The sequence below is a fragment of the Coenobita brevimanus genome, chromosome 48 (assembly GCF_032717465.1).
Source record: "Coenobita brevimanus isolate Jiangsu-jjx chromosome 48, ASM3271746v2, whole genome shotgun sequence".
NCBI classification, from domain to species: domain Eukaryota; kingdom Metazoa; phylum Arthropoda; class Malacostraca; order Decapoda; family Coenobitidae; genus Coenobita; species Coenobita brevimanus.
The window spans coordinates 1,715,444-1,735,544 of NC_137001.1; the positions used below are offsets into that span (position 1 = coordinate 1,715,444).

General features: G+C 43.9%; 1 protein-coding gene across 1 annotated transcript in view; it reads right to left on the reverse strand.

Annotated features, from left to right (window-relative positions):
• LOC145399252 (facilitated trehalose transporter Tret1-like) overlaps positions 1-20,101 on the reverse strand; it is a 50,408-nt gene that overhangs the window by 15,876 nt on the left and 14,431 nt on the right. Inside the window, exons 5-6 of the mRNA XM_080271938.1 lie at positions 4,809-4,972; positions 4,348-4,509 (exon numbers count right to left, since the gene is read on the reverse strand). Coding sequence (XP_080128064.1) covers positions 4,348-4,509; positions 4,809-4,972 — 326 coding nt within the window. The remainder of the gene's footprint in view (positions 1-4,347; positions 4,510-4,808; positions 4,973-20,101) is intronic.

A 20,101-nucleotide genomic window follows, 5' to 3' on the forward strand; every position in this document is an offset into this window, starting at 1 on the left:
TCATCCCAGCTTGCATAATTTTCACTGAGAATGTGTCATAGCACATCTAATACCTTTTTATTTTGTCTCTCTACCAACCCATTCGATGCTGGGTGATAGGCCAAAACGTTAACCTTTTTGATGTTGTATTGTTTACATATTTCTTGTAAGATCTCAGAATTAAATTCTCCTCCATTATCACTTATTAATACCTTTGGGGTAGTAAAGCGACATATTACATTATCTGTTATTGCCTTTGCTACGGTCTCTGCTGTCTTATCTTTAATTGGAGCTAAAATGACATAACGGGAAAAATGATCCGTTGCTACGAATAAGTATAGGTTATTATTGTATGATAATGGCATCTTGAGTAAATCAACAGCGACAACGTCCCATGGTTGATGTGGTACTGGGTAATTACCCATCGGTGCAGGTGTGATTGGGTATCCTTTGTGTTTCGCACATGATTCGCATCTGTCTATATGATTGTTTATATCTCTTCGTAATGAAGGCCAGTAATATAATAGCTGGGCTTGGTTGAATGTCTTATCCTTTCCAGGATGTCCTGCATGTGGGCTGTCGTGTATCAATCGTAATACTTGGGGTATCATGTCATTAGGTACTACCAACTGGTTAGTATTTCTTTGGCATTTAGGTTGTTTAGAGTTAATTTTGTATAATGTATTATTGACCATTGTGAATTTTTCAAGTGGGACATGAAGTTTGGGTAATTGTATGTCATCTCCACTTTCTAACTTGTATATTACTTTTGACCATATTGGGTCAAGTCTTTGTGCCTTTGCGATATCCTCGTGGTTTGGGATATTTCCTTTGAGATCTAACGCCGCGACCTGAATTGTGTTCGGGTTCCTAGATAATGCATCAGCTACTATGTTCATTTTACCTTGTATATAATGAATTTGTACATTGTAGTTTTCAACTGTACATTTCCACTTGCTCTCCTCCTGCCACCAAATGTCATAAAATACTTTGTGGTTCTTTGTGGTTGAGTTGTGGTTGAGTTATATATATATATTTTAGACTTCTGGTCGAGCGGCTTTTATATCTTGGAGTCGCTTCCCATTTGTCATGTAGTGACAGGAGAGGTAAAGAATAGTATGGGACTATTTTTATTTGTCTTGGAAATATTAACAAGTCTCTCACACAAAGCGGAATATAGAGTCTCGCTCCCTCTCTCTCTCTCTGTCTCTCGAGTTGCTAAGCTCTTCTCCCCTTCGACCTGCCTCTAGTATTGCTTGTTCCCTTCTCGACCTCTCTGTTCTGTGTCTAACCTCCGTCTGCGCTCTCTTTCCTAAATTCTGATGTAGCAGGGGTGTGTCACGTGTGTTCCTCGTGGATGGACTAGGTCTTTGTTCACGAGAGGACTGCTGACAGCTAACTGCATCATCTCCTTACTGGCCGCTGTCGTCAGCTTTCCTCAGTGTAACTTGCAAACCTCATTTCCTTTTCCCAGGCTCGCAGAGGGCTGTCTATCTATCTATTTATCTATCTATCTATTATGATTTGCAATTATAATTTGGAGTCCTACCACACAACCACGTTTCTTGGGTCCCTTCTTGGCACAACACATCACAGGCCCGACACCACTTTTCAACATCCTGATGCATGCCAGTCCAGTAGAACCTCTGTTGCAGCTGACTTAGAGTTTTCTTCACTCCCAGGTGCTCACTAGTGATCTGGTTATGGGACTCATCCAAGATCTCAGGTCTCATCTTCTTTAGAGCCCTCAGTACCTGTTGAGGCCATCGGATGTCTCCCACTGATGCTCCAGTAGTCCGTTGTTCAAACAAAGAAGATCCCACTGACTCCAGTAGCTCATGGTCACAGGGCTTAACCTGGAAACTTCTTCCCCAAATGGTTGCACTGTACTGCACTGCAGCTACTCTAGTCTATCTATCTATCTATCTATAGCCCGACGCCCTAATCCCGCAAAGGGTGGCCGCAGACAAAACGCCTCCAAGTCACTCTGTCACCCACCATTTGACTCCCCTCCCCCCAACTCACCCCCCCCTCCCTCATATACCTCTCAACTCCATCCCTCCACCTCATCCTCGGTCTACCCCTCCCTCTCCCTCCCTCCACCTCACCTACATACACCCTCTTAGTCAATCTTTCATTCTCCATTCTCTCCACATGTCCAAACCACCTCAGTGTATTTCTCCTAATCTTCTCAACCACATCCACATCCACCCCACAACGTTCCTTCACTTCTTCATTCGTCAACCTATCCCTCCATGTCACTCCATATGCTCCTCTCAAGTAACTCATTTCCACTGCTCTCACTCTTGACTTGTTCCCCTCTTGCAAGGTCCACGCCTCGCTTCCATACGTCAGGGTAGGGATCACAATACTATCATGCAGTGACTTCTTAACTTCCATACTCACCTCCCTATTTCTCATCACTGCTTTCAGTGTACCAACAACCTTCCTTCCCTGCTGTACCCTTTCACGTACTTCATCCCCCAAAGTTCCATCCTTACTCATCACACTACCCAAGTACTTGAATGCACTCACATTCTCCATATCCTCACCATCCAACCTCACTGCACACTCTGTGACTTCATTCCTCTCAAACACCATAACTTTACTTTTGTTTACATTAACTTTCAGCTTCCTCCTCCTACACACTGTCCCAAATTCATTCACCAAACCTTGCAATTCCCATTCATCTTCACTCAACAATACTGTATCATCAGCAAACAGCAACACCGGAAGCTTCCAAATCTCACCCTCATTCATTAGGGCCAGCCCCACATCCACTGCCCTACCTTGCACCTCCTTTACAACCCCATCCATATATATATTAAACAGCCATGGAGACATCACACACCCCTGTTTCAGTCCCACATTGAGATCAAAGAACTCACTCAGCTCACCATCCACTCGCACCGTAGCCCTAGCTCCCTCGTACATACTCTTTACAGCACTCAACAATTTCCCCTCCACTCCATATATTCTTAATACCTTCCACATACCTTGCCTATCTATTCTGTCATAAGCTTTCTCCAAGTCCATGAAGGCAGCATACACTCTCCTTCCCTTCTCTAGATACTTCTCCACTAAACATCTTAGAACAAATATCTGATCTACACACCCTTTTCCCTTCCTAAATCCCCCTTGTTCTTCTCCAACTAGCTCCTCTGTCATATACCTAACCCTATCAATGAGTATTCTACCATATATTTTACCAGTCACACTAAGAAGGCCAATACCCCTATGGTTACCACATACTTCTCTCTCCCCTTTTCCTTTGTACAGAGGAACAATTATCCCTGATTTCCAGTCCTCTGGAACCCTTCCCTCTTCCCAAGCCAATCTACACAACTTCCATATCCACTCCACAACAATCTCACCCCCATACCTAAGCATTTCACCACACACTCCATCAATTCCTGGGGCCTTTCCCAGCTTAATCTTCTTCATCGCTTCCACTACTTCCGCCCTACTGATCTCTTCCTCCCTCCTCTCATCTCTTCTTCTCCCAGCCATTCCCCAACCACTTATACTCACACTGCTCTCACTCTCTACATTCAACAAATCCTCAAAGTGCTCCTTCCATCTCCTCAATTTCTCTCTCTTCTCCACCAACAATCTATTATTCCTATCTTTCACTCCCCTATTGTTTCCCCTTTCACACTGCCTTACTTTCTTTACCTCCTTCCAAAACAATTTCTTACTCTCCCTCCATTTCACACTCAGATTCCTCCCAAACTCTTCATCCACTTTCTTCTTACTCTCCTTCACCAGTCTCTTAACCTCCCTTCTCCTGCTCACATATACCTCTCTCTTCTCTCTCTCATCTTCTCCCCTACCTCTACTCACCAACCATTCACCATATGCCTTCTTCTTTTGTTCCACAGCTCGTTTCACCTCATCATTCCACCATGCTGTCCCTTGCACACCCCTACATCTCCTCCTCACTCCACAAACCGCCTCACACGCTGCGCCTATCTCTTCCGTGAATATCTTACATACGTCTTCCACCCCTTCCATCTGCTCTAGCTCATACCTTCCCAATCTTTCTTCCACTATGCTCTTATACTCTGTACTGGTTGTAAATATGCATTCTCCATCTGCATCCTCTTCAGGTCTTCTGCATCTGACGCTGGCCCTGTCACTGCAGTATGGCTGCATTTCTTACTATGATCTTTTTTTACTACACTGCAGGCACTCTGGATCACAAGGTCGTCAGCATTGCCATGTACCCTCCCAGGATGGTGCTGCACCTCATAATTGTGCTGGTCTAGCTTCCTGAGCCAGCGTGCCAGTTGTTCTTCCGGAGTTTTTAGCATTTTCAGCCACTTGAGTGCCGCATGGTCCATCCTGATGATGAAATAGGACCCATACAAGTAGGGATGGGAGAAATCAAGGCCCTTCATCACTGCCAAGAGCTCCTTACGGGTCACAGAGTAGCTATGCTCCTGTGGGCTGAGTTTCTTGCTGTAATACTCCACCGCATACTCCTTGTCATCCTTCTTCTGTGATAGGACTCCACCATTGCCATGGTCACTAGCATCACAGTCCAAGATAAATGGCTGATTCTGGTCTGGGTATGGCAATACTGGAGAGCTTACCAATGCATGCTTGAGTTCATCAAAGGCCTTCTGAGTCTCTGCTGTCCATGCAAACTTCTGCTTTTTTCCCCAACAGCTTGTGAAGAGGTGCAGCTATCATTGCAAAGTCCTTGACAAAACGCTGATAGTTGGTGCACAAGCCCAGGAAACTTTGTAGCTCTTTCACGCAAGTTGGAACTGGCCAGTTTTCCACAACTGCCGCCCTCTTTGGCTCAGTACAGACACTGTCCTTGCCTGTGTCCCAGGTACTTTATTTCCATCTGAAACAGGTAGCACTTTTGGGGATTCAGCTTGAGGTGTGCTGCGTGGATTCCGTTCAACACCTCCAACACCCTCTTCAGTTCCTGGTTGAAAGTCCATCCAAACACAGTTACATCGTTCATATAGATGAGAGCTGTCTGCCAGTGCAGGCTTTCCAGTACACGATCCATTAGATGCTCAAAAGTAGCTGGGGCATTGCATAGGCCAAAGGGCATCACTTTAAACCGCCATAAACCCCGCCTGTATGAAAAGGCTGTCTTCTCTTTGTCCTTCTCTGCAACCTTGACCTGATGATATCCTGCCTTTATGTCTAGGGTGGAGAACCACTTAGCACCTGACAGAGCATTCAGGGTTTCATCAATTCTTGGCAAAGGTATGTGTCCTTCACTGTCACATCATTCAGGGCTCGACAATTTACACAGCACCTTACTGAGCCATCTTTCTTCCTTACCAGAACCACTGCTGATGCCCAGGGACTGCTGGACTTTTCTGTCACTCCTTGACTTTGGAGATTCTCCATCACTTTCTCCATTTCTTGCCACTGGGCTGGCGCCATCCTCCGCGCTGGCTGTTTAATCGGGCAGTGATCCCAGGTGTCTATACAATGCTCCACCAGATCAGTGCATCCCAGGTCTAGGTCTCTGGTGGGAAAGACATCAGCAAACTCCGTCAGCAGCTGCCTCAACTTCAGCACTTGTGAACCATCCAGGCATTGGCAACTCCTTGAGAAAAGGTCTTTTAAGTGCTCTGGCAGATACCCATCTTCTTTGACTACACTCCTTTTACAGGCCTTCCTCTATGCCATTCAGGGTCCACCACCTGGCACAGTCCCAGAATTTCTCCCTCGTTGATCTGTGGCTCATGGGAGAAATTGGCCACCACAACCGGCCCGTCACCTGCACCTGTGTGCACCAGAGTTCTCCCCACCATCACTCCAGTCTTTGTCTTGCACTGTACCTCAGGCTCCACCATCCCTAGACAGCTGTCAAAAGAACCACTCACCTTACACCGGAGCAACAGTTCTGATTTTGGGGGTATCACTGTAGTGCAGAGCACCCTCACCTCGCCATTGGAACCGGTACGTTTCACTATCATGACGGGAACCGACCTTCCTCAAACCTTCAGCTTCATGGAGCAGAAGTTCAGCTCACATCCCATGGACATCAGATAGTCCAGACCTAGAAGGCAAGGATCCTCCATGTCGGCCACGTAGACTGGAAGAGTGGCCTCTTGCCCTGCCACTTCAGCCCAGACATCCAGAGGTCCCCTCAGTTCTGCACAGTGCCCAGTTACGCCACACAGTTGTTCTGATGATTAAGGCCAATACCGATGATGTAATAAATCAGGCCTCACAAAAGTCTGCTCTTAGGTCGAATCAATCACCAGGGAACATTTCTTTTCGTCTATTCGCACACTGTCGATTGCCATTCTCTTGCACTTTCTCGGTGGTGGGGCAACTTGGGAAAAGCCAGGGGGCGCGGTAGCACAGTGGTAGCGCGCTGGACTCGTAATCGGGGGGATTGCGAGTTCGAGCCTCGCCCGGGCTGCCGTGCCGGGAGTGGTAGCTCGCTCCTGTAACCCTAGCGGGGCTATATAGTCCAATACAGGGCTTAGCTCGGGGAACTCCATTTCTCCCATTTTTGGGGAAAAGCCAGCTGGTGGTTGCCCCTTAACACCAGCCTTCACTAGTTTTCCGCTTCTTTCTGGTCTTCTGCAGCCTTCTTATCATACTTTTTCTTTGGACACTCAGAACTGAAGTGTTCCACCTCACTACATGTCCAACACGCTTTTGTTACAATTGAAGATTTCCTTGCACTGCTCTGTTCTTGCTTCTTCTTCCATTTGTGACAATCCTCCTTCCTTGTGTCCTGGCTTCCTGTAGAACCAGCAACCTGGCCTGCCTTCTCCTGTTCCCTCCTCCACTTGTAGCAGTCATCTTTTATGTGTCCTGGCCTTTCACAGTACCAGCAACTTCCCTCAAATTTTTCCTTTTCACATACCTACCCCTTTCTCACCTTGAATCCTGCACTACGACCTGTCTGAAAAGTGGATGTACTGGACCTGACATAAGACTCAAACGCTAGAGCCCTGGCTAGTGCTTCTTGCATGCCTTTGGGTTGTGCTTGCTTCACTTGCACTTTCAGCTCTGCACTGTCAAGAGCATCGATGAACTGGCCCATGAGGAGAATAGTCAACAGGTTAGGTGCAGCTCCAGGGTATGCCTTATATGTCATACTCTCCAGGTCATGAGCAAGCTGCTGGAGGAATTCTCCTTGAGCCCGTTCATTGCTCTGGAATCTTTCTCTGCAAACCTCAGTCTGGTACGTGGTTCCACATCTGCGCTCCAGCACTTCTACTAGGGACTGATAACTGTTCCTCTCCATCACTGACATCTGGCCTAGAATTTCCATTGTGGCACCCTTTAGGCTAGTAGCAAGCTGCACTGCTGTCCGTCTATCATCCCAATCAGCAAGTAACTCAGACTGTGCACGGTAAGCTTTCCAAGATACTCTGCCATCAAATTCCTGAGGTTTCTTTTTAATTGGACACCCATTATAATTATGCACGTCACTGGTTTGTGGCCTAAAACTGGGGCATCATAAAAACTGAGGCATCATAATTAAGGTCAGGACTTAAAACTTTTGCATTCTGATTATTCAACCCTGTAATGCTACCTTTAGATGCCTAGGATCTGTCAAGATTCACCATTCGGTGTCCATTGCTTTCATATGCTCCCTGTACAGTAATCTGAGGCTCAGCAGTGCAATATTTCTCCACAGCCTCAATTTTCTCACTAATTATCTTCACATGGTCAGCAACATGCTTGAGCTGGTTATGTACGTGCTGTCTGCACTCCATCATTATTCTCTCACTAATTGTCTTCAACTGGTCGTCTACATGCTGTTTGCACTCTGTCACTATTTCCTCACTAATTGACTTCAACTGGTCGTCGACATGCTGTTTACAATCCATCACATTGTTGCTTACCTCATACTTCTGCTGCTCTAGCTTAGCATCTACTTCCTCCTTAAGCTGTTGCTGTTCCTCCTTCACTTCCCCCATGAATGCATGTAGCTGTCCTTGCACCCTCAGTCGTACTTCTCTATGTTGCTCCCGTAATGCCTCTTGAAGTTGCTCCTATCGTTCTTTCAGTTCTTCATGTTGTGCCTCTAGTTGTTCACTCTGTGCTTGCAATTGTTTTTTTATTTCATTCCTGAACTCTTTCTGTTCTTCATTTTGGGCCTGTAATTGTTCTTGGAGTTCTTTCTGCCCTTCATTCTGTGCCTGTAATTGTTCTTTTAGTTCTTTTTCTTTGCCTGTAATTGTTCTAGAGTTCTTTCTTCTTTGCCTGTAATTGTCCTTTGAGTTCTTTCTTCTGTGCCTGTAATTGTTCTTTGAGTTCTTTCTTCCTTGCCTGTAACTGTTCTGAGTTCTTTCAGTCCTTCATTCTGTGTCTGTAATTGTTCTGTGAGTTCTTTCTTCTGTGCCTGTAATAGCTTCACAATGGTCGCCAGGGACGTTTCCTCCTCCTGCCCAGCTTGAGACCTTGTCCGCACACCTGCTTCCATGTCGAAGGTTAGACTCACTCGTTTTCGTTCGTTTTCGTTTTTAAAGGCTCCAGCATGCTTGCATGTGTTGGCCTTGGTCACCTAATGGCAGCTCTCCATGCTGCACGATCCACTGCAGCCTCCCTGTTCAGTCCCTTAACCCTAAGGTCACACTTAATGACTTCGTCCCATGTCTTTCTCGGTCTACCCCTCATGACCCCACCCCAATATTAACACTTCTCACCTTCCACACCCAATTATCATCCCCCATCCTCTCCACATGTCCAAACCACCTCAATCTACCTCTCCTCATCACAACACCAATACACTCCAGTCCCATCCTACCTCTCAACTCTTCCATTGTAAACCCAGCCGCTCCAGGCCTTGGACGCAGGGACGCACTGCACGTCCACCTAATCATTGTCATTTCTGTACGTCTGAGCCGGCGAATATCTTCCTCCTTCACTGCCCAGGTCTCACTGCCATACAGCATTACACTCCTAACACATGCTGCATACAAAGACCCCTTAGCACGTAGGGAGAGCCCTCTCAATGTCAGGAGAGGAAAGAGCTTCCTGAACTTCTTCCAACCACTTCTCACCCTAGCCACAGAGCTAGCTCCAGCCCCACCTCCAGCACACAACATGTCTCCCAAATAACAAAACTCTTCCACACACTCAAGAGATTCACCAGCAAGTTCAATCCTTTCACGTCTGACAATCTCCACCTGCTCACCCTGGCACGCCGTACACATAAAATCAGCATTATCTCACTGCAGCTCTTAATAATCCCACTCCTGACACCAGTGTTACATCCGCACCCCACATTGCCACCAGCTCCAACAACAGTATCTCAGTTTAGGAAGGACATTTCTCAGTGAGTTGTTCTTCCTATGGTCAGCCTTTACTGTAGGTGTACAGTACACAGTATCAGCTATGGCGTCGTAAACAAACACGGGCTTCTTAAGTTCACTGTCTTTCTTTTCCAAATACACTTAAAGCTTTCCAACTTCAATATTTTCATAAACACTGGAGCTGCACAAACTTTACTAACTGCAATTACATATAATGCTTGACAACACTTCACTGTTTTTCGCAAGTACCGATAGTATACAAACTGCAATAACACTGACACTGCACAACACTCAAACTGATCTGAAAACTGACTGAACTTCCTCCAGTCTCTTCCCCATCCTTATGCAAGCTTGCATTACCCAAGAAACTTCTACATTCTATGAGAACAACAGTTGCCAACTCAAAGATATCCTAAACATGTCAGAGTTTTCTTGCATTACAGAACACTTTAAATCATTTATGATACAAACTTAAATTACATAATTTAACAATCACAGAAATAAAACATTATAAAGAAAAAGAACACAAAAATTAATGCATAACTTACGAAACAACTATGCTCACAAACAGCAGGCAAATTAGCAACTCTGACTCATACCGGAACCACTGTAAACATCGGGAATCGGCGAGAAGCTTCTCGATCGCCTAACTGGAAAATACCACTTAACTATATAAAGGGACCATTGCGCATCCTACTTTAGTATGTGCATGGTAGCCAACAGACAGCAATACAAAGTGGAGAGTAATCAGTCAGACAATGAGTGTTAATTAGTGAAAGAGTAGTCAGTCAGTTAATGGACAATGAATGAGTATTAAGGAGTGATGACGAAGGTAGTGTGAGAGAGAAAAGCCGCCGTTTTTTGCAGGTGTACCTCAGCTGTGCCTGAAGTAATAAAACACTGCAGTGTTCAGTGTCCTTCGATTAATGTCCTGGCATGTGTACTCATTGTTCTTAACATATCAACAAACTCTGCAGTGCAGCAAATTGGTGTCAGGAATGGGATATGTTTTCAGAGATGGAGACACATGGACAGGTTGCCAAAATGGCGGACATATCTCTGGCAGATGTACTTGCAGTGTTAGGAGCACAGCAAGAAGAACAAAAGAAAGATATGCTTGTAGTGTTAAAGATCTCTCAACCATAGGCGCAGCCGAATATGGGGGAGTTCAAGGCCTCTTCCCGCCCCTTCATTGCTCACAGAATTAGCTGAACTGAAAGTAGTCATTTATATATATCCTTATTTATAGTAGTAGAATGGATGTGGAAGATGTGCAGATTGGCCTGGGAGGAAGGTAGAGTCCTGGAGGATTGAAATTCAGGTATTATTATTCCCTTGTACAAAGGAAAAGGGGAAAAAGAAGTGTGTGGTAATCATAGGGGCATTTGTCTTCTTAGTATAATAGGAAAAGTGTATGGTAGGATACTTATTGACAGAGTTAGAGAAAGAACAAAGAAATTAGTTGGAGAAGAACAGGGAGGCTTTAGGAAGGGAAGAGGTTGTGTAGATCAGATATTCATTCTTAGATCTTTAGTGGAAAAGTTTCTAGAGAAAGGAAAGAATTTGTATGCGGCTTTCATGGGTTTGGAGAAAGCATATGACAGGGTGGATAGACAAGGATTGTGGAAAGTGTTAAGAATATATGGAGTAGATGGGAAGTTGTTGAATGCTGTGAAGAGTATGTACGATGTTGCGAAGGCTGCAGTGCGTGTGGATGGTGAACTAAGTGAATTTTTCTCTTTGAAAGTTGGTTTGAAACAGGGATGTGTCATGTCTCCATGGTTGTTCAATCTGTACATGGATGGGGTAATAAAAGAGGTACAAGGTAGGGTAGTGGATGTTGGAGTGGCCCTGGTGAGAGAGGATAGTGTTTGGAAACTCCCTGTACTGTTGTTTGCAGATGATACTGTGTTGTTGAGTGAAGATGAAGGGGAGCTACAAGGCTTGGTGGATGAGTTTGAGAGAGTGTGTAAGAAACGAAATCTAAATGTGAATGTAGGGAAGAGTAAAATGATGGTCTTTGAGAGAAGTGAAGTCAGTGAATGGACAGCGAGGTTGGATGGTGAGGAATTGGAAAATGTGAGTACGTTTAAGTACTTGGGTAGTGTGATGAGTAAGGATGGAGGTTTGGAGGGTGAAGTGCTTGAAAGGGTACAGCAGGGAAGAAAGGTTGCTGGTTCTTTGAAAGCAGTGATAAGAAACAGGGAAGTGAGCATGGAAGTGAAAAAGTTACTACATGACAGTATTGTGATACCAACTCTAACGAATGGAAGTGAAGCTTGGACCTTGTTGGAAGGACACAAGTCAAGAGTGAGAGCAGTGGAAATGAGTTATTTAAGAGGAGCATGTGGAGTCACATGGAGAGACAGGCTGACGAATGAGGATATAAAGGAGCGTTGTGGTGTTGATGTGGATGTGATAGGAAGCGTTATGAGGAACACACTGAGATGGTTTGGCCATGTGGAGAGGATGGAGGGTGAAAGACTGACGGAGAGAGTGTATGTGAGTGAGGTGGAGGGGAGAAGAGGGAGGGGGAGGCCGAGGAAGAGATGGAGGGATGGGGTGGAGAGGTATATGAGAGAGGGGGGTGTGAGTTGGGAGCAGGGCAGTGAAATGGCGGGGGACGGGGCGACTTGGAGGCGATTTGTTTGTGGCCACCCCAAACGGGATTGAGGCGTCTGGCAATAGATAGATAGATAGATTTATTCACTCAGGTATTGATTACTTTTCCTGGATTACATTCTGTATTAAACAAGATGCATTATTTTTATTAATCTATATGCAACTGTGATATACAAGCAGCTGTATTTCAAGAATAATGAAAATCAAAATTCACCCCCCCACACATAAAATCCTGGCTGCGCCCCTGCTTCCAACAGAAACGATCGACTTTCTCCAGCTATGAACATTGCTACTGGCTGTCCATCATAGCTAATGACGACGCTGCTCCAAAAAAGCGAACTGATGACAGGGTAATGAAGTTGTTATATACATTGATGCTGGTACCACTGCAGGTAGTTGTGCAGTACTGTATATACCAGGGTCATAGATGTTACACACGTGGCAAGGGTGTTGGTCTCCATGGGGTGCGACCCCTGCCAGATCACCACACACTATGCACAGAGAGAGAGAGAGAGAGAGAGAGAGAGAGAGAGAGAGAGAGAGAGAATCATTCTAAGAGGGGGCAAAGGGGCAGGGGCTCTAGTCCATTGTAGCTTACCAGTGCACGCCCTTTGCACCTGCATTGTGTCCAGGATGTGAGGAGCATTTTCCCTCTCGCGTCTTGGTTAGCAAGTCTTCAAGGTGTGCTATGTGTGTAGATCAGGTTGAGCACCATAATGACTGGGTTACTGCCAAGTGTTCAATGACTGTAGGTCGAATGTCACACTTCCTCAGGAGGGCCTATATCATTGACTCTCCACTGGATTTCTCCCCTTAGTTAAAAGTACATACATAACCTGCCTTGGTAATCATTGGTCTGACGTTCTTATTGTGGATCAAAACCAGTGGAGCATATCTGGGGTATGAGTCCTTAATGGTGGTTGTATTTTGTGAAAGATTTCAATGTGAATTTTTCTGCCCTTCCATGCTACGTCCAGGTTTCATTGCAGACATTTTATGTGCAACCCTCTAAAATCTTTGTGTGTTACAGTAACAGTGCAAAATAAATCGATACGGAAAAGGAGTTTGGAAGTATTTTAACCTTAAGATATTACTGCTTTTAGCTTCGTACTTCCCACGTAGTGTTGCATCATATGTGGCCTCGTCTGACGTGGAGAAATTATGAAGCTTATAAGTCTGTCTTCGCCTGTGGGAGTGGAGGGGATTTCCTTGATTGGTAGAAAACATGAAACTCCAAACACGCACCGTCACCCAACCTCTCTTAAGTCCCGCCCTCTTCCTGAAGTCGTGGCCCCGCCCATCGTCACCCACTCTCCAGGTGGTGGGTGAGGGCAGCGGGTGGGACTCATGAGTCAAGTTGCTTGGTGACGGGTATGCAGTAATAACCTTTAAGCGCTTGGAACAACTATGAAACGCTTGGTTCAGTGATTGGTCCTACCTACTGCCACTGGGTGATGGAAGATGGGTTTTCATCTGACTAATGTAGCATGTAGACCACAGAGCACATACACGATTATGGAGAATAATAATTCACAAAAACGTGTGATATATAATATGAGGCATAACTCACTGGGAAAAAGGAAAGAGGTGTTCCACTTTTTTTCCTAGCTAGTTATATTTCACAATGTATATATTACGTATATATTACTATTAGCACATGCACACTTCCCTCATACAGATGCCTACATACATGCGACACATGTGAGTGGCGCGATGGTGTGAATGAGTGAACGAATGTCTGTGAGTGTGTATATGAGTTAGTGGCATTAAGTAGGCCAAGAAAGTTCTATTGCATTTATATAGGTCTGCTATATGTATACCAGGTATTAATATTGTGACTGGACGCGATGCTTGCTAAACATGCTTGGGGTAAGAAAGTCTTTTATTACTGTCTACAGGGCATAGATTTTTTTCGCCATCATCTTCATTATCTCAACCTCTTTTTCCTTCCTAAAGATGGGGTGAGGTAGGGTTCAGAAAGGAACGGGAGAGGAAAGTACGATACAAGGAGAACCGTACTCTTTATACTCTAACGTGGCCTAAAATATCCATCTCTCCATCTTGAATGCTTAGTGGTAGCAGGAGATTAACACCTGAAGACGGTGCTAATTCTATGAAAAGGATGTAGAACCGTGACATTTTTTTTTTTTTTCTGCCACTGATCTGCGTGAACTAAGCTGCTACAGAACGAAAACCTGAGGGAAGTTCAGGTGAAAAGAGTACAATCAACAGCATGCAGGGTAATGGGCCACGCGCTCATTCATTCACCATTGAAGACCCCGGAATCCTGACTCCATATCACATTAATTAATTCATTTATTTATTATTCATTTATTTTACGGATACATTTTGTCACCTATAGATTATATTTTTGGAACATTCAAAATAAAAATAATGATCCAGTAATTATTCATACATAAGAGCTAGGAAAAAAAGAGCATGGTGAGTAGCAACTTAAAAAAAAATAACTTGAAATACTCTACAAAGATCTAATTTCCAAACTCAGAATTTGTAAAGGAGGAACTATCTTAACTGTTGCTAAGAATTTTCATGAGAATTATAAATATGAACGTACTGTATGTATCCCCAGAATTTATACTTAGAATTTTTCCTCAGAATATATACTCAGTATTGATAATCAGAATTTATACTTAGAATTTATATTAGAATTGATACATAGGATTTATACACAGAATTTATACTCAGAATTTATTTTTTATACCCAGCTTTTATACCCAGAAATGATACTTAGAATTTATGCTCGGGATTTATTCCAAAAATTTACAGTATACCCAGAATTTATATCCAGAATATGTCTTCAGAATTTATAAGCAAAATTTTTACCCTTAATTTATATGCTGAAATTATATCCTGGAATTAAACTCTGAATTTATCTAACTACCTATCTATATACCTAGGCTGCTTCCCCCAAGGAAAGGGAGGTAGCCGAGACAGGACGACACAGTCCCCATTTACTCATCCATTCAAACACATTCATTCGCATCTTAGCCCCAAAGGGGAGAATGGACAGATCCTCATCACAACACACCGCACAAGGGTCAACTGCACAATGCAATCAGTGACATCCGCAGCAGGGCCCGACAGCAGAGCTGGTTTACCCCTGCCACATCATAACAGACCCATCCCCTTACCCGCACCTGACCTGACTAGCTGATCAGACCAAATGCGGGAGAATATCCCCTCAGGGCTGCGTCATCACTTATTCATTCACAATTTCTCTCCATTTATTTCTGTCACGCACAGCCACTCTTCCTTGCTCAACAGACATCCCTCTCGCATCCAGTGCTCTCTTCACACTGTCCATCCATCCTATTCGTGGTCTTCCTCTCAGCCTTACTCCTCTCACATTAGATCTAGTTATCTTTTTCACCAATCGCTCATTATCCATTCTCTCCATATGCCCAAACCATCGCAACACCCTCTGCTCAACTCTACCAGCCATCTCCCGAACAACTCCAGTTCTCCTTCGCACTTCATCATTTCGCACTCGATCCATACGCGTCATTCCACACATACTCCTCAGACACCTCATCTCCATTACATTCAAACTTTTCCTCTCTGCTACACCCATATTCCATGTTTCAGCCCCATATAATGCAGTCGGTACCACAACACCCTCATACAACCTTCTCTTTACATCCATTCTAAGCAAACGACATCTAAACACTTTTTTCATTCCTCCCAGCACCTTTCCTACTTCATTTATTCTAAACTTCACTTCTGCATCTATTCTTCCATCCACAGCAACATGTGACCCTAGATATTTAAAACACCCTACCCCCTCAAGCAACTCGCCATTCAAAGTTATATTCATCCCCCTACCATCTACCAACTTCGTACACTTCATCACTTTACTCTTATTCTCATTTACTTTCAATTTCCTTCTTTCACGCACCCTTCCAAACTCCTCTACCAACTGTCTCAATCTCTCCTCTGAATCAGCCACCAGTGCAGTATCATCTGAAAACAGCAGCTGCTTCAGATTCCACTCTCCACCATCAACATTCACCAGACTCAGACCTCCACCTAAAACTCTTGCATTCACCTCCCTTACAACACCATCCATGTAAATATTAAACAACCAAGGCGACATCACACATCCCTGTCGCAGCCCCACTCTCACAGGAAATCAGTCACTCACAGCATTTCCCACTCTTACAGACGCTCTACTATTTACATAAAAACTTTTCACCCCTTCTAGTAACCTACCATCAAGTCCATACAATCTTAAAACAGTCCACAAAGCCTCCCTATCAATTCTATCATACGCTTTCTCTAAATCCATGAGTGCCCAAAACACATCCTTGCCTTTCGCTAAATACTTTTCACACACTTGTCTCACAGCAAACACCTGATCCACGCATCCCCTCCCTCTCCTAAAGCCACACTGCTCTTCACCAATCACTCCCTCTGTACCCTCTCTAACTCTCATAATTAACACTCTACCATAAACCTTACCTACAACACTTAACAGACTTATACCCCTAAAGCTAGTACATTCATACTTATCACCCTTGCCTTTATACAACGGGACCACACAAGCACTTGCCCAGTCAATTGGCACCATACCTTTCACAAAGCACACATTCAACAATCTTACTAACCAGTCAACAATGGTCACTCCACCACCTTTCAGGCATTCCACAGCACATCCATCCATACCTGCAGCTTTCCCTGTTTTCATCTCCTTTACTGCCTTCTCCACTTCCTCCTTCGTGATCAAAGAATCATTCAACTCTCCCAACACATTTATTCCTTGCACCCTTCCATCTGCCACAATCTCAGCCACCCTTTCCTCCTCTACATTTAACAATCTTTCAAAATACTCTGCCCATCTCTTCCTTACTGCATCCATCTCAATTAACATCCTTCCATCCTTTGCTTTTACTCGTTCTTCCTTCCCAGACTCTCCCTTTCGCACCCTTTTCACCTCCTTCCAAAACATTTTCTTATTCTGTTGAAAATTCTCTGTAAGCCACCTACCCCACCTCTCATCTGCTGCCACTTTAGCATCACACACAGCCCTTCTCGCCCTATTCCTCTTTTCCTTATACCTTTCATATGACATCTCATCCTTCCTCTGCAGCCACACTTCATATGCACGTCTCTTCTCAGCCACAGCCATACTTACTTCCTCGCACCACCATTCACTTCCTTTTCTTACACCACCACCCACACGTCTCACACCACACACCTCTTCTGCATGCCCCACCACAGCACTCTGAAACAACTGCCATTCCTTCTCCACGCTGGCATTTTCCTGATCTTTCACTGCGTTCCACTCATCTTTCAATTTCTCCTGATACTCTATCTTTTTCTCTCTTTTATCCAACTCACTCACTTTCAAAACCTCCCTGCCACACCTAACCCTCCTAGCTCTCACCCATCTCTTACCTACTCTTAACTTTCCCTCCACCAGGTAGTGGTCAGACATACCTCCACCCTCCCCTCTCAGAACTCTCACATCCAACAATCTTCCTATTACATTCCTAGACACAACCACATAGTCCATCAAAGCTCTATCAACAACCCTTCCACCCTCTGTCTCACCCATGTATACTTATAAATATCTTTCTTCTCAAACAGCGTATTCCCAATCACCATCTCTCGCTCAACACACATCGCTATCATTCGTTCCCCATTTATACTTAGAATTTATACTCAGAATTCATACTTAGAATTTATGCTCAGAATTTACGCTCAGAATTTATACCCTACTTAGAATTTATGCTTAGAGTTTATACTTAGCGTCTATACTCAGAATTTATACTGAGAATTTATACTCAGAACTTCATTACCTACAGTAAGATATGAAAAAATTCCACTCGGAGAATTATGCCTTCTGATCCAAAGGCGATGTGATCACACCTGGATAAAATTATGAAACTTTTTGACACCACCTGTACCAAAAAGGATCCACAGTGAAGGGCCGGTATTCTCGTTGGATAAACGGACTCCCTAACACCTCCTCCTAAGCGATTTAATTTACTTATTGCTCCTTACTGTCCTCGTCTCTGTCCATTAACTCATTCAAATACCCCCATACTCAAAATAAGTAATATACAAATTGATATTAACTAGTAATCAAAAATTAATCGGTGCGGAAGAGGTGTTAGGAAGCCTCCTTAAGTGACGAGAATACGAGTCAAGGGTCCGTATTCTCATCTGTTAAACTCCCAAACACCTTTTCCTAAGAGATTTATTTTGCTTATTACACCTTACTGCCCTATTCTGAGTTATAAAAATCCTTCAAACATCGGCATATTGAGCATAGATAACATACAAATTGTTACGAGCTAGTCGTATCCCAAAATAAATCGCTTAGGAAGAGGTGTTACGGGGAGGGGGGTCCTCAAGTGGCGAGAATACGAATCAATATCTCATTCAAATACCGTCATACTCAGCATATCATAGACAATTTACATTCACTAGCCGTATCCCAAAACAAATCGCTGAGGGAGAGGTGCGAGGAGGGCCTCTTGAGCGACTAATATTCTCGTCGTTTCAGGTTTCCAAGCACCTTTTCACCAGAGATTTATCCCACGTAGTGCCTGCCGGTCTCGTGAAGGATGGCCCAGACGTAAAATATTCCGAAGATACAGACGGTTGCGTAGGTGAAGAAGAGGCCGGCCTGTGTTAAGCCGTCCACCATGGTTGTGTAGAGCTGTATGCTTAGGAAGTATACCAGAGTGCTGACTGTGATGCACGCACTGGACGCCTGTGGGCAGGAGGAGGACGACGACGAGGAGGAGGAGGAGGAGAGGAAGAAGAAGGATTTGGATTAGGAGGAGGAGAAAAGGAAGAAGAGGGGGAGGACGAGGAGGAAGAGAAGAAGAGGGGGAGGAGGACGGGGAGGAAGAGAAGAGGAGGAGGGCGAGGATGAAGAAGAGAAGAGAAGGCATATTATTAACTGTTACCAATGATGTAATACTGATGCATTCTTACTATGGGAAGCCGACTTACTGGCCGGTATTCTGGTGCTGTTAGGAAGATTGCTAACACCTCTTCCTTACCGATTTATTTCTGATTCAGCTCCGTTACTCTCATCATGTATGTCATTCATGCAATCTATGTTGAAGTTAAAAAGATACAAACAGCAAAAAGAGGTTGTTAGTGGGTAGTCTGGAAAATAAATCGCTAACTCAGAGGTGCTAGGGAGTCGAGAATACGGGCCCTTGCCTTAAAAACAAGCGTGTATCAGAGAGAGGGTTAATAAAGTCCATTAGAAGCCCAGCCAGTTTCAAAAGTCACTTCTAAATTAAAAAAAAAAAAAAACAATGTTAAACACACACACACACACACACACACACACACACACACACACACACACACACACACAAGAGGAACTGGAATTACTGAAAGAGAAAAGGGAGGAAGCAAAAACAAAAAATGAGGGAAGATCAGAAGAGGAGAAGAAGAAATTTTTTTTTACAAAGTAATAGGATTGTAGGCACGAAAGTGGTACACAAACAGGATGGAAGAAAAAGAAGGAAGGTAGTAGAACCATGTCATGACAAGTATATAAACAAGATGATAAAGTTGATGTACTCAAATGTGGATGGAATGGTATCTAAATTACTAGAGATGAATGATTATGTCAGAGAAAATGAACCACAAATAATATGCCTAACTGAGACAAAATTAACACTAAGGATATCCAATGACATACTAAACTTAGAGGAATACAATATATGGAGAAGAGACAGAAATTTAAAAAGAGGAGGAGGAATTATAATATTAACTAAGAAAAATCTAAAAGTCTAAGAAATAAACCTAGATATACCACCACAAGTAGAACTGATTGCAGTAGAGATCGACACATCTGGAGGTAAAGCAATTGTAGCCAATTTGTACATGCCACCCAGATCAAACACATGGGAAAGAGACGAATATGAGGACCTGGCAGAGAGTACAATTCAGAGTATAAGATCATTGCTACATAAAATGGAAGAGAAATCGGAAAGAACTATACTAACTGGGGACTTCAATACAAATATAAATTGGAATACTCTAGATATAAATAGCCAAGAAAGCTGTTAGGACCAAAAGCTCCTGGATCTCGTACAAGAGTTTTTCTTAACGCAACATGTGAGGGAAACCACCAGAAAAAGAGGACTTGATGTACCTTCAGTGCTAGATCTAATACTTACTAGGCAAGAAAATGACATTGACAGTTTAATATATCACCCTCCACTCGGCAAAAGCGATCATGCAGTACTAAA